Source organism: Rattus norvegicus, chromosome 10 (assembly GCF_036323735.1).
Source record: "Rattus norvegicus strain BN/NHsdMcwi chromosome 10, GRCr8, whole genome shotgun sequence".
In the NCBI taxonomy this organism is placed as follows: Eukaryota; Metazoa; Chordata; class Mammalia; order Rodentia; family Muridae; genus Rattus; species Rattus norvegicus.
In genome coordinates, this window is record NC_086028.1 from 80,488,817 (window position 1) to 80,504,050 (window position 15,234).

General features: G+C 49.7%; 1 protein-coding gene across 3 annotated transcripts in view; it reads right to left on the reverse strand.

The window, feature by feature from the left end:
- The window catches only part of Itga3 (integrin subunit alpha 3), a 35,551-nt gene that overhangs the window by 1,819 nt on the left and 18,498 nt on the right, over nt 1-15,234 (reverse strand). For 2 of the 3 annotated variants that reach the window (XM_008768184.4, NM_001372214.1), the window contains 17 exons: nt 14,461-14,549; nt 14,223-14,359; nt 13,974-14,060; nt 12,986-13,053; nt 12,762-12,898; nt 12,073-12,222; nt 11,888-11,985; nt 11,497-11,644; nt 11,221-11,292; nt 10,645-10,724; nt 10,484-10,561; nt 9,323-9,425; nt 8,979-9,161; nt 8,676-8,798; nt 7,903-8,016; nt 6,613-6,711; nt 601-726 (listed from right to left, as the gene is read on the reverse strand). In XM_008768184.4, the coding sequence (XP_008766406.1) occupies nt 601-726; nt 6,613-6,711; nt 7,903-8,016; nt 8,676-8,798; nt 8,979-9,161; nt 9,323-9,425; nt 10,484-10,561; nt 10,645-10,724; nt 11,221-11,292; nt 11,497-11,644; nt 11,888-11,985; nt 12,073-12,222; nt 12,762-12,898; nt 12,986-13,053; nt 13,974-14,060; nt 14,223-14,359; nt 14,461-14,549 (1,892 nt within the window). Of the gene's footprint in view, nt 1-125; nt 267-600; nt 727-6,612; nt 6,712-7,902; nt 8,017-8,675; nt 8,799-8,978; nt 9,162-9,322; nt 9,426-10,483; nt 10,562-10,644; nt 10,725-11,220; nt 11,293-11,496; nt 11,645-11,887; nt 11,986-12,072; nt 12,223-12,761; nt 12,899-12,985; nt 13,054-13,973; nt 14,061-14,222; nt 14,360-14,460; nt 14,550-15,234 lie in introns of all 3 variants that reach the window. The other variant, NM_001108292.2, reaches the window with a different exon arrangement.

The following is a 15,234-nucleotide window of genomic DNA, read 5'->3' on the forward strand; positions in this document are numbered from 1 at the left end:
TGGCCTGCACTTTGAGGTAGTAGACAAGTGAGATTCAAGCAGACCCCCAAGGCAAGAGGAGTAGACAGGACAGAATTAGAGACCCCAGCCAGCTGGGGATTTGGAGAGGGTTCATAGGCCGTTACCCGGGTGGGCCGGGGCGGGGGGCTGCCCCCTCAGTAGTCGTCGGTCAGCCTTTCTGTCTCTGATGGCTGGCTCCTCATCTCAGCCTTCTGTCTCTTAGCTTCATACAGGGCACGAGTGCGGGCTCGCTTGAAGAAGCCGCACTGGAGGGAGGAGGTAGGGACGGCCATCAGGGGTGCTGGTAGACCTGACTGACCATCAGCACTTGGGGAGCTGGGGCTTAGAGCTGAGGAACCTGGAAATCTAAGTCCTGAGCCCTGCTGGGTGGGTAGCCAGAGCTCCTGTTCCCCTTTGCAGCCTGCAACTCCCCAGGCATGGGTGGGACCGGAAGCTAGGGGGAGGGGCAGGGAGTGTCTGGGAAAGGGCGGCTGGGATGGAGATGAGGAATGGGATGCAGAGCCACCGGGATGGAGGGAGGTGGGGGTGAGCTGGCAGGGGGTCTGGAATGGGAAGCCCCAGGAGGCTGGGAGTCTCTACCTTCCACAGCAGGATGATGATGAGGCCCAGTAGCAGCAACCCAGCACCCACGGCCACAAGCACCAACCACAGCTCGATCTCAGCGGGCAGCTCCTCCACCAGCTCAGAGTCGATGTCCACGGAGAACTGCAGAGGAGAGAGAAGAGAGAAGAGAGAGAAGAGAGAGAAGAGAAGGTTAGCCTGCTGAGACCCCCTGCTCTGTCTCAGCCGAGGCCATGTCCCTGTTGTTTGACCTACAGCCACTAGGGGGCAGTCAAAGAGTAAAAGAAGCCCCTGCAGGACTCATTGCCACCAGCAAGTTGCTGTTTCTTACAGATTTGGCCACAGGGGCGGGATCAGATCTGGTAGGCAGCCTGGTGTCCGAGTTTGTGACACACACATCTGGACTTGCATACCAACTCTATTCCTGTTAAGTCGTGTGACCTTGGGCTAGTATAGTAATTCCACCTCTCTTTAGATCTTTCGTGAGTTCGGTAGAGATTATTTGAGGCTACTTGGAGGTATAGCCATGGCCCAAAGCATGCATTTGGGAGTTGGGCTACTTGAGCTCAAGTCCAGCTTTGCTATCCACTGGCTGTGTAGCTTTGAACAAGTTACTCAACCTCTCTGTTGTTGTCTGTAATCTGGGAATGCTAATCCCCCAACCTTAAGGGTTGTTGGACAGGATTAAACGTGATTAGCAAGAGTGGACTGCTCCGAGTGAGACCTGCTACACGACAAGCCCTTCATTATTAAAAATGCAGGCAATGCATAGCAATCAGCATGGTGTTTCCCCTCTACGATGGCATGTGTATGCTCAGTGTGCTCCAGTATGCCTAACAGGATAAGTGTGAAAAGGAGATGCTTGGGACCAGAAGTGTTTCAAATTTGGGATTTCATTTTATTTGTGGCTCAAAATTTTTCCAGTTGGGAGCATTTGCAATTCCAGTTTTTGGAGTAGAACTACTCTAGATGACCACTCTTGACTTTCACTTCTTTTAAAATTATTTTGATAAAAAACAAAACAAAAAAAAAAAACAAAACAAAAAACAAAACAACAAAAAAAAAACCAGCAGGTAATGGAGACAATAAAAGGTTTCCAGTAATTCCGTGCTCTGGAAAAGACTGTTTCCAAAGTGAGCAGTGGTTAGTGTATGCCAGTGACCCAGCAGGAAACAAGAGGATCAGGAGTTCAAGACCAGCCTGCACTACAGGAGGCCCTACCTTCAAACAACAAACAACAAACCAACAAGCCAGCATGGCCTTTGATCCTAGCACTGGGAGGCAGGGGCAGGTGGATCTCCGTGAGTTAGAGGTCAGCCTGGTCTACTTAGTGTGTTCCAGGACAGCCTAAGCTACACGGTGAGCCTGTCTCATAATGAATGAATGAATGAATGAATGAATGAATGAATGAATGAATGAACGAACGAATAACAGAAGTGCATAGTAAATCTCTGAACTGAACTTTTCTATTTTGAGGAGAGGGTCTTATTATGTTAGCCCAGGCTGGCCTCAAACTTTTTTTTTCTTCTTTTTTTTTTCCGGGGCTGGGGACCGAACCCAGGACCTTGCGCTTCCTAGGTAAGGCCTCTACCACTGAGCCAAATCCCCAACCCCCTTGGCCTCAAATTTTTAATCCTGTCTCAGCCTCCCATATGCTGAAATTATAGGCTTGCATCCGTGTGCCCTCCTGAGCTACCTCTGTATTTTTAGTACACCTGGCCCACATTGATGGCATCACACTACATGCACACTTCTGCAAGCTTCATCTGCCCCCATTTTTTTTTTTTATGAATAGCATCATCTTTCTGTCTCGATTGATAAAGGCCAACCTGATCTCTTCTGAGGACCGCATGCACACACACAGTCATTGTAGAAATGGACCACATTTTATCGAGCCAATCTCCTACTGACAGACATTTAGATCCCTTCCGATTCCCTACTCTTATTAAGAGCACTAAAAACCCCCACGTTTTTATTTATCTTTGCCCACTTGTCCTGTTAGCTCCTTGAGATATACGACCACGTGCTAGATCAAAGGGAATGGGTGCTTTAAATTTTAATGAATATTGACAAATTCATCTCCACAAAAGAGCCACCAATTTATCCTCCCATCGGCAACGCTTCTGCCACCTAGCATCACTGGTCGGCATTTCTCTCTTTAGTATTTTCCAATCTGATGGGCAGACAGCTCTTCATTTAAGGTTGTTTTGTTTAATTTGATTTTTGTTCGTTTGTTTTCCGAGACAGGGTCTCATGATCCTGTAGCCTTGGCTGGTCTGGAACTCACCATGTGGACCAGGTGGGCCTTGAACTCACAGTGATCCTCCTGTCTCAGCCTCCAGAGTGCTGGGATTAAAGGTGTGCACCAGTAAGCCTAGCTAAAGGGTTTGTTTGTTTGTTTGTTTGTTTGTTTGTTTGTTTTTAAAGACAGGGTTTCTTTGTTATAACCGCCCTGGCTGTCCTGGTCTTTGTTATAACCAGGCTGGCCTCGAAGTCAGAAATTCACCTGCCTCTGCCTCCAGAGCACTAGGGCTTAAGGCATGTGCCACCATGCCCAGCCATGTTTTACGTTTTAAATATTAAAATTTTATATTAAATTGTATATATGCATTTGTGTATTGTGTGGGGATATGTGTATATTAGTGCAGACTGCCCTGGAGGCCAGGAGAGGTTGTCTGATCACCGGGAGTTAGAATTATAGACATTGTGAGCCGCCTTGTGCTGGGAACCGAACTCAGGTTCCCTGCAAGAGCTCTTAACTACAGAACCATCTCTCCAGCTTTATGTGTAAGTTATTTATATTTCATCTCATAAACATTGCCTTTTTAACGTTATCTTTCATATTGAATTCTTTTTTTTTTTTTTTTGTTCTTTTTTTCGGAGCTGGGGACCGAACCCAGGGCCTTGCGCTTCCTAGGCAAGCGCTCTACCACTGAGCTAAATCCCCAACCCCTCATATTGAATTCTTAAAATAGATTCACACTTCTTCATATTCCTTTGGAACATGGCCTTTTTAACTTATCTTCTGTTGTATATGGATTTACAGTTTCATATGGTCTAAGTTTTCATTTCCTCCCTTGGGACTTTGGACTTGTGATAAAGTAAAAGCCACTCCTGGTGCCTCACACCTTTAATACCAGCACTTGGGAGGCTGAGACAGGAGGATTGTTCTACAAGTTTATGACTAGCCTGGGCTACATGGTGAGATCTTGTGTCCCCACCCCCCAAACAAATAAATAGTGCCGGTGAGATGGCTTAGAGGGTTAGGACCCTTGTTGCCTGAGTGTGAGTATTCAGACTTGCGTGGTGCCAGGAGAGAAGCAATTCCTGTGAGTTCTCTTTTGACTTATGCACACACACTATGGTGTACACATACTCCCTCCCCAGAAAAAGAAATCAAATTAAAAAAATGGGGCTGTTCTTGCAGAGGACCTGGGTTTGATTCTCAGCACCCGTATGGCTGTCTGATAACAATAATTCCAGAGGTCACACCCTCTTCTGGTCTCTGAAGGCATTGCACAGAGACCAGAGTACATGCCAGCACAGTATGCATGCCTATAAAATGATAACTGAATTTTTAATTAAAAGCTAAGTAAATAACTCACTCTCCCCATAAGTAAGGGTAAAAGTTACTATTAAATTATTCTTTTATTTTGGCACACATTGAATTCCTACATTTAAATATTTTGTTAAACACCAAGGTGGGGGTTTTTTTGTTGTTGTTGTTGTTGTTGTTATTGAAGATTTATTTATTGCATATAAGTACACTGTAGCTGTCTCCAGACACACCAGAAGAGGGCATCAGATCCCATTACAGATGGTTGTGAGCCACCATGAGGTTGCTGGGAATTGAACTCAGGACCTCTGGAAGAGCAATCAGTGTTCTTAACCACTGAGCCATCTCTCCAGTCCCCACCAAGGTGTTTTGTTGGTGGTGTGAGGTAACTTGTCTTTCTTTCTCAAATGTGTTCTTCTAGTGCTGCCTAATAATATCTCAAGCCCCCAATGCTCCTGCCTCCACCTGAGTCCTGGGATTACAGAGAGTCCCCAATGTGACCTTTTATCTCTACTCCTTAAGAATGCAGACCAGAGTTGGTGAGGGGATAAAAGTTTTCTTCACAGGCCCAGTGGACGAACTCCACATGGGCACCATAGCATGCACGCCTGCCCTCTTCCCTACACAGCATCATAATAAATTATTTGCTTTTTAAAGCCCAGGCACAGGCCAGGCAGCAGTGGTGCACACCTTTGATCCCAGCATTGGGAGGCAGAGGCAGGAGGATCTCTGAGTTTGAGGCCAGCCTCATCTATAAATTAAGTTCTAAGGCATGCAGGGATACATTATGAGGCCCTGTCACAGAGGAGGAAGAAGAGGAGGAGGAAGAGGAGGAAGACAAGGGGGAGGAGGAGAGGGAGAAGGGGTAGGAAGAGGAAAAAGGAGGAAGAAAAGGAGAAGAAAGAAGATGAGGGCAAGGGGAAAGAAAAGGAAGATGAAGGGTAGGAGGAGAGGAGGAAGGGGAGAAGGAGGGGGAATGAGGAGGGAGAGGGAAGATGAAGAGGAAGAGGAGGAGGAGGAGGGAGAGGAGGAGGAGGAGGAAGGGGAGGAGGAGGAGGTCTGTAATATGGCTACATTTCCAGTGTCCAGTCCTTTCCCACCCTTCTTCATCCCACTGGCTTACTAAAGGAAGTGCATCCCAGAGTTCTTCACCTGCCTTCTGTTTACCCCACTTTGTGTATCTCCTATGTATCTCCACTTACATTCTTTTCACAACGAATTAGCAGTCTGCCATATTTCTTCTTCCAACTTAGAACACCCCACACACACCTCGGAATTTCCTGAATCCCACTCGTACTGGGATAATTTGAGAAGATCTGACGGTGAAAGAATATCAGCTTTTCTTTTCCCTATCCATAACCTTAATTTCTTGTCATTTGTTTATTGTTCTGTTTATCCCCGGGTGCTCTACACTCTCTCTGCTGTACGTACCTGCATTGTTGTTGTTTATGATCTGTAGATTGACTTGGTTTTGTGACGCAGTCTTGCTATGTAACCCAGACTGTCCTTGAGCTCACTAAGTTGCCCAGGCTAGCCTCCAACTTAAGTTAGTCCTTCTGCACCAGCCTCTAGAGTACTCCAGCACAGCCAGCCCTTCCTAATTTTTATTTGCTTAATTTATTTTATTTTGGGGGTAGTTGTTTTTTTTTTGAGACAGGAAATTTCTATGCAGTCTTGGCTATCCTGGGACTCACTATGTAGACCAGACCAGCCTTTAATTCACAGAGATCCACCTGCCTCAGTTTTCCAAGTGCTGTGACTAAAGGTGAGTGCTACCATGTCCTCTCTACCTTTAAAATTGTGTGTGTGTGTGTGTGTGTGTGTGTGTGTGTGTGTGTGTGTACATTTGTGTGTGGGTCCCCTGTGTGCCCTTTTGGAGGTCTTTCTCTATCATTCCTTCTCTACTTTTTTTTAAAAAGTACTATCTCTCAATGAACTAGTGGCTATTTTGTCTACGTTGGCTGGCCGGCCAGCCCCCAGCATCCCCTGCCTTCAGTGACCTATAGCTGAAGTTATGTGCATGGGCCAACCTGCCCAGCTCTTTTTTTTTTTTAATTATTTATTTCATGTATGTGCATACACTGTCACTCTCTCCAGACACACCAGAAGACCCCATTACAGATGGTTGTGAGCCATCATGTGGTTGCTGGGAATTGAACTCAGGCCCTCTAGAAGAGCAGTCAGTGCTCTTAACCACTGAGCCGTCTCTCCAGCCCAGTGCCCAGCTTTTACCTGGGTGCTTCAGCGCTAAGGATCCAAATTCAGGTTTTCACACTAGTTGAGCAAGGCCTTTGCCTGCTGAGACATCTCCCCAGCCCCTCACTTTTAGTTTTGAGGCAGAATATCAGTAAGTTGCCCAGGTTGGCCTTGAATTCACCGTAGCCTAAGCAGACCTGGAACTTAACGATTCTCCCAGGAAACTAAGGTAGCAGGCCTCCAGTATCAGGACCAGCATCATTTTAACACCTACTCACCCATGTGGTCTTATTCTCCATGTTGATGGTAGGGATACTGGTTCTCAGGAACAGGGTAGCCCAGCCATCTACTCGGACTCTGTCAAAGTCTTTGTAGTCCTACCAAGAAGATAGAGGGGTCAGAACTAGCAGCTGACGTCTCTCTTGGTCTCCCCCTTGACTCTACACTCTCTACCCTCTTCAGTGCCCCACCAGGCGGCACTCTCAAAGGATCTGTCATCCAGCCTCTCTCACACACAAATGTATCCCATTCATCCCTCTGCACTGCGCTCTGTGCTGATGCCAGACTAGCAGACACAGGGAAGGGCACAGTTTAGGTCAGGCTCGTGGGCTAAATCTACTCTGCACCTGTTTCTGGTACATAGCCATGCCCCTTCATTTACCTAAGGTGGCTTTTGTAGTCCAGCGTTGGAGCCTGAGCAGATATGACAGGAACCAATCTTATAGGCCAGAAAGATTGATAGTCTAGTCTCAAGAAAAGGTTAGACTACATACCAAGAAAGGGCGGGTATAAGAATAACCATAATAGGGGCTGGAGAGATGGCTCAGTGGTTAAGAGCACTGGCTGCTCTTCCAGAGGTCCTGAGTTCAAATCCCAGCAACCACATGGTGGTTCACAACCATCCATAAAGGGATTTGATGTTCTCTTCTGGTGTGTCTGAAGACAGTGACAGTGTACTTATATATAACAAATAAATAAATCTTTTTTAAAAAAATTAAAAAAGGACTGGGGCTTTAGCTCAGTGGTAGAGCACTTGCCTAGGAAGCACAAGGCCCTGAGTTTGGTCCTCAGCTCCAGGGGAAAAAAAAAAGAGTACCCATAATCTATCCAAGCAGGACAGGTGACCCAGATAACTTCCAGGAAAGACATGTCTTATTGAGAGGAGAGGACTCCAGCTTCTGAAGTTAGCTAGGATCTCAATGATTAGAAGTGAAGGTTGCTGGAGACCTTGATAGCTTAATAGGGAAGTCACACATAGAGATAGAAAAAAAAAAAAAGCTGGCATTACAGTGTGGGGGGGGGGAGCAAGGGCAAAGGCACAGGGATAGAATGTAAAGGACACATAGAAGGTCATTTTGGAATTATTACACATTCACACACGTGACATGCAACCACAACACTGATGTGGAAATATTACACATTCACATCCAGACACGCAACTGTGCAGAACATGATACTGTTTTATATACATGCACATTTGCACTCACACACACCCTGCCTTCAATCCCTCCCTGCCACTCTCCTCACCCAAGTGAATAGCAATGAAGGCCTCCAAACCCAGCACTGACCTCAATGAAGGTGCTGTTCCACACCCGTGCCTTCACGGTCACATTGGTAATGTTGGAGGCATCTGGAAGGGGGCACTCCAGCCACACACAGCGGGCGCGGCCATTGGAACAGGTCTGAGGTGGACAGGAGGACAGACAGGAGACAGCCTGAGTCTCTAGACATGACACTGGCTCCTTACCTTCTCCCTCCTAGACTTCGTCCCAGCCTGGGGTTCATTGTTTTGCTCATGGGTATTCCTCTACGTTAGGAACACGCATTCAAGCTGCATTCTCGGGCCAAACTCCTCTGATTCAGGGAACACATGAAGCATAGGCCCTGCTCAGACTGGCAAGGAGCAGCCTCAGAAACCTCTCCCAAGCCAAGCACGCTGAGTGTCGTCTGCTGTCTTGGGATACCCCTTCAACCTCTCCAGCCAGTAAGGCCTCCCCCGGGTCCCCATATGTTCTCCTCAACTTCTTCCTGCACTCTGCCCTAAACATCCTCTAGCCCCTCCCCACACCAAATGTCCAAGCTACACCCAACAGGGTGTGAGGCCTTGGAAGTGCCAGCATTCTTCTTTGGGACCACTGTGTTGGATGTGCCCTAGGGTTGGTGGTTAAGTTTGTTTTTTTGTCAGGAGACTCTTGAGGCCCAGATGTACAGTACCTCTCTCTCTAGTGTCTCTGTGTCTCTGTGTGAGTGGTCACTATCACTCTTGCCTGTGGGCCCCTGATGTCCATGTGCCTTGTGATGGCCTGTGCAGTCCCTCCCCACCTTTGCCCTGGCCACTCACCAACACGGTCTCAGACTTGGCTTTTTTGGCAGCAGCTAGCGTGACAGGTGGAGGACCCTGGTCTCCCCCTGGATCTAGTTGTCTCCGCCGGCGCTGTGGGGACAGTGGCTTGACTCCAGGGTCCTAGAGAGGGCAGAGATATGTTGGGAAGTCAGAGAGAGAGAATAGTTGATGGGAGATAGGGAAGGGACAGGGAATAGTCAGGTTCCTAAAGACCACCAAGGTGGCCAGGGAAGACACTGGCCTTTCTGCCTCCGCCATGCAAATGAGACATGCATGGACCATCCCTGATGATGGACTTACAGAGAGAGTAAGGTTGAGAGGGTTGACAAGGTTTCCATGTGGCTGGCAGGGCCAGGACCCATTGCTGTGGATGGTGATCTCCGTAGGGTACAGCAGCCACTTGCCATTGGTAACTTCATACGGCCACTCCAGACCTAGAACCAGTGTGCCCAAGGCTGCCAGCCCGTCTCCCACTGGGCTCACCTGTGGGCACACATGACCTGAGTGTCATGGTTACCATCCTTTGGAAAACCACCCACAGCTCAACAACCCTAAAACCTTCCATGTTTGAACCCCAGATACGGGACAGTCTCCCCACGGTCTTTCAGAAGAGTCGACAGCCAGGGCCCCAGAGGCGCCCTTACCTGGAATTCATATTTCAGGGGGCTTCCCACATCCTTCACAGTCTTCATGGCAGCCTCGCCCATCACTGTCCCACTAAAGAAGCTCTGCAGTCGATGATTCATCCTGGGTAAGAAGACACCCCAGGTCAAAGCAGACAGGAGGCCAGAGCCCTGCCGGAGGGGACTGCAGTGTATTACCCACAGTTCCCCTGGCACATAAACCCCAGTTCTACCGTGCACCAGCTATGCAGGCTCGCACAGTCTACCCATCCTTCCTGAGCCTCAGGTTCCTCGCCTACACGGTGGGGTCAGAAACAGTTGGTACAGTGCTGGGCAGTGATGGAAAAATGACCAAGATGTCTTTGCACAGTGGGCTTTCAAGGAGGTGGGGGAGGGGCTGAAGAGATGGCGCTTGTTGCTCTTCCAGAGAGCTGGAGTTCAGTTTTCAGCACCATCTGTTACTCCGGTTTCAGGGGACCTGACACCTTCTTCTGGCATTCATGGGCATCAGGCACACACAGGGTGCATAGACATACATGCAGTCAAAATGCCCCATGTACATGAAATAAAATAATCTAAGAAAAGGAATTTTTTTAAGTTGGGGAGGGTTGCTGGAGAGGTGGCTCTATGGTTAAAGCACTCTCTATGCAAGCGTGAGGTTCTGAGTTTAAATCCCCCCAGAACCCACTCAAAAGCTGAGTGCTGTAGTACACAGCTATAATCCAAGTGTTCCTAATGCGGGATGGCAGTGGGTCCCTAAGGAACCCCATGGGCCAGCTAGCCTGCATGTGCATCCTCGTGTATGCAATGGCCAACAGCAAGGAGACCACCTGCCCCACACAAGGTGTAGGTGAGATGCAACACCTCACATGGTCCTCTGACCGCCACATGTGTTCCACGGCATGCACGCATTCTCACACGTGCACGTGCTAACACACACCATACACATACGTACACAAAGGTAATATCCAGAAAATAAAGTGGGGAATCTAAAGGAAGGGCAGAGACCATCGCCTTAGCCCCAGGAACTAATGCTGCCCGTTACAGGGATCACGGCTCTCAGGAAATGATGACCCAGGAGGATCCCAGACTAAGAGAAGTATCAGGGGAGCTTAGGAGGCACCTTGAGGGTAGGGGAGCCCTGTCTGAAGCACAAAGGACTGGGAACAAAGTGGTACCCACAAACTGAGCGAGGCCTGGAGGGTGTAGTCCACCTGCAAAGTCAGGAACATGGGCTGCAAGTTGTCCTGGTGACTTGACCTGAGGAGAACATGCAGGTGGTAAGGAGGAGACCCAGGATACGAGCTCAGACTCGACCCGACTACCCTCACTGGGTCACTCACGTGGACAGCTGTAGATGTGCCCTAAGGTCCCTCGTGTGCAAAGTTACCCCGGTGACCTCAAAGGCGATGAGCAGCTCCATCTAGTACCAGGGTCAGGGAAACAGAAAAGAGCATTTGAATGTAGCCGGGGGCGATGGCACAGGGAGATCCCGTGAGGGGATCTCTATCCCTCCTCCTTATCCCTCCCATCTCAGTGATGAGATCGTTGGACATCGATGCTGCTTTGGGGATCTCTGCCACTTTTTTGAAACCTTAAGCAAATTACTGAGAGTTTCTAAGCCTGCATTTCCTATTCTGTGAAATAGCTATTGTGTTAGGGAAAATTGAGATAGTACATCAGGTCAAAGGTGTGAGCACAGCATCAGGGCTCAGCCCAAGCGGTCCCTTTGCCTGCACCTTCCCTAGAATCATGCACAGATCCCTAGTGGCTCCATATTTTAGTCTCTGGGCTTCTTCTCACCCCCTGTTGTGCCTTCCCCTCCTCCACTCTGGTTCTTTGCTTCAAGAAATCCTATGAATTGGGCAGGTAAGATGGCTAGAAGCTCGCCAGGAGAGGAGGATGTGGCCAGGTCTCACCCTCTGGTTCCGTTTGAAGGGGTTTCCTAGCTCACACACGGTGTTGGTCTCGTTAGCTTGGCAGGTCCCAGCCTGAGGGAAGAAAGCAAACAAGATCGGGGTTACACTTGTCTTCCGTCTGCCGGGGGAGCACAATTAGAAGCCTTGAAGGCTTGCTACCGAGTAGCAGAGGTACCCCAGTCCTGAAAAAGGTCAGCACACCACCGCGAACGATAATTCAAACAAATGTATGTCATATACAGTGGGGTGCAAATCACCTGGACAGCAGGCACTCACCGGGCGCACGGAGGACAGAAGCAGAGCGGATGACACCTCTAGAGTGAGCAGTGCCTCATGGGCATCTTCCCCAGCCCGTTGGCGGCTCGGCGAATTGGTCACATTGATGCTCAAGAACAGTTTCTTAGTGTCTCTGCTGTACTGGAGCCTGAAGAGAGGAGTCTGGGACTAAGCAAAAAGCCTTATCTCCACTAGGCTCCGCCCCTCAGGCCTCCAGGGCTAGGAAAGCCATTGAGGGGCCAACCAAGTCATACCAGGCAGTCTTAACTCTGACTAATGTAAGCACCTCTGCTCACATCCACCCTACCCCTGCCCAGTGAGGCCTTGCCCCAGTTCTGTCAGCCAGTGAGGCCCGCCTAACCCTTGACCAATCAGGGTCACCCAAATACACCTGCTTAGAGGCTGCAGCTGCTCAGACACGAAGGCGGCTCGCATCTGCAGGTTGCTGTCGCACTTGTTGTCTGGCCCGCACTCTTTCTGGAAGTGGACCTGGGGACAGTGGAAGGCTTGAGAGGCTGCAAACCACACATCACCTTCTGACTCTACGCGCTCCTAGCCCGGAGAGGGCCTGCTCACCTCGGTGTGATTCTCCATAGCCTGTGCCTGGTTGAGGACCGGGTAGGCATCCAGGGACCGTAAGCCCAGCTTGAGGCGATCGGGCATGCGCAAAGGTAAGGAGTAGTTCATGGTGATGACGATAGGACGGAGTTTATCACGAACATTGTCCTGGGGAAGAGGGTGCCGTGAGCACAGTTCCCAAGCTGAACCCTCCCATCTCGTTAAATGCTAGCCAGACTAAAACCCAGTGAGGGGCTGGGCTTCTCTCTACCCTGAACCCCCAGGTTAAGCTGAACCCCTACTAATTCAATCACCAAATCGAGTCCTACTGTCTTGCACTGCCCTGGGACAGGGGCTCCACTTTATGGATTTCCAGGTCTACTTCCCCATAACACCATCACGCCCCAAAGAGGATCTGAGCTTGTCCTGAATCGGGGACCCATTCTTTCCAGACTGGGCTAGAGCCAACACCTCTTTTCTAAGGTGATAATCTCTTGGCCGCATCTCACGTCAGGGCTTATCTTCCTCCTAACATGGGCAACCTGCTCTGTGCAGCCACCATCTTGCCAACCCATACTCACCAGACTGACTTCCCAAGACTCTGTCTTTGGGGATATACCCCTCTGTGAGCTTTGACTTAGAGGGACGCTGGCCACCTCTCCCAGAGATCTCAGGGCCCCCGTCCTCCCCCACAGCACCTCTCTCACCATCAGCAGTAACTCCAATGTCTGGCAATGTGTCTCTGGCATGGAGAAGAAGCCATGGAAGACCGACGACTGGCTACGGGCGAATCGGAGCCTGGGTGGGCGTCGGTCCCTGTCAGCCTCCACTGTGTAAGCCAGGGCTGTAAACAGACAGGGCAGTCAGCAGGTGACCAGGTGAACACACCCCTATCTCCCTCCCACCTGAACACCCTGTGCCCAGCACTCACTGATGTTCCGCCTGTAGTTGGGGTTCCCGGCACTCTGGTTGTAGGCAAAGCACAGCTCCACCTGAACACTGTGGGGGTGGGGGTGGGGACACAGAGCAGGGCCTGGTCACAATGGGAAGGACGGTCATGCCCTACTTTTCACTCCTGTGCTAGACAAAGAACTCAGGACCCTTGTGTGGGGAAGTTGAGTCTACAAAGCTGCAGTAACCTCTCACTGCCTCTAGAGGTCGCCAGCAGGGAAACAGGTCCAAGGAGCAGCAGGGTTTGTCTGAGGTTATCAGGTGGCTGACAGCCCAGTCCAGGTCTAGGGATCTCCAGATCTTCCTTTTATCTCTGATCCCCTGATTTTCAGCTCTCCACACACACACACACACACACACACACACACACACACACACACACACACACCCCTTGTCCCTTTTGCTTTCAGACTGATAGCCACAAAAAAAGCTCTTAGGATCACTACTGATGTATCACTTTATTAGCAACCAACTGGGGTTTTGGGTGGTGGTGGTGGTGGTGTTTGTTTTGTTGTGGTTTTTTTTTTTTTTTTACATTTGAGGTATAGACTACTGTGCTTAGAACTTTTTTGTGTAGTATCTCATTTAATCACTTCAAAAACCCCAGTTAAGTGGTTATTAACTTTTATACGTTATCTGAGAGTCAGACTAATAAGTTGCCTGGGGTGAATCTCCCTCCCCATGCCCATCTACCTAAGAGCATTCCTTTTCCCCTTACTCTTCTGAGTTCTCCTGCTCTCCCTCAGCAGTGAGTGGCTGGGCTTCGAGCCAGATGGTCCAGAGCTCCTGTTCCTAAGTTTGTGCTTAGCTCCTGCAAGGAACTCTGACTTTGAATGAGATTGGCTAGGGACTATGTTGCTGACCCTAGCATCCAGCTACTGATGGTGGGACATCAGGCGTGTCTAGGGGAAGGCCCTAGGGCCTGAGGCCTAAGGAGTGGGTAGGAAGAGCCAGGCTGACAGTCTTACCAGGAAGTAACCGTACAAAGCGAGGGGTCCAACACAGCTGGCCTGGCCACCAAGGTCCTGTGGAGGATATTGATGACAGGTCGGGCCCTATAGTAATGGAAAACAGACAGACATCAGTATTTCCTGCCTACCCCAGACCAGAGTTGGGGTTCAGGTTTCTGTGGATCACCGCCAAAGGTGGGCAGAACTGAGACTCCAGGAAGACAAGGGTGGAGAAAGGACATGACCCTGCCCGGTCTCCTAGCTTACCGCAGCAGCACAATGTGGTCCGACAGGCTCCCTACTAGCAGGTCTGGGTATAAGTTTTCATCCACATCCATCTTCCCACTCAGAGAGTAGCCGAAGGTGGCCAAGCCAGGCAGTCCTAGTGTCTCTCCGTGGATTATCTGAAGTCAAGAGCAAGTGATAGGGACAAGCTCTGAGACACGCCTGGAGGAGGAGGGACCCGGAGAATAGGGGTATCGGCCTTATCTCTGCCCATTCGTACCTGCTGAGGCTGCTTGAGGAGCCCCCCGGAGCTGCTGTGGTAGATGTATACTTTGCCCAAGCCCTCAAATGGAGCTCCCACAGCAATGTCTGAGGAGGAGAGACAGGACAGAGTCACTAGCCATACTGGGCCCCATAGCTCCTTCACTCTCTGCTCCAGGCTACCGAACTCAGGGTGGCGGTAACCTTGCCCTGACAGAAGTGTTTAGAGCAGCAGAGAAGGAACCTCAGAGCTCCAGAGCTCTGGTGGCAATGGAAAGGGAAAAAGACTTCCTCATTGTCACACGGCAAGTGGCATTGTGCAGACAGAGCCATGTGCCACATCCCCCAGCATTTCTCACTTTGTGGATCCCCACCCCCAACAACCACCTCTCTGGAATACCTTGGTTCTTCTAATGGCATTGGTTCCAAGACCAGAAACTACCGGCACATCACTCACAACCCCCATTTCACTCAACCCTTACGAGAATGCTGTGTGTGTGTGTGTGTGTGTGTGTGTGTGTGTGTGTGTGTGTGTGTTTGCTATTGTAGATGAACAGGCTCAGATCCCAAGGTCACACAGCCAGGAAACTGGATTATACATACAACACTACAGTGGACTTTGCTTCAGTATAATGGAACTTCACGTGTCAATATTCTTAAGATGCTAAGCAGTGCCTCGTCCAATAAACAACACGTTTGATGATCTCAGTCTGTGCTGAACTCATCGGCTACATTTGATTTGAGGCCGGGGTAACTGGGAAGGACGCCAAGGACAGGAATCAGACCCCTCAGT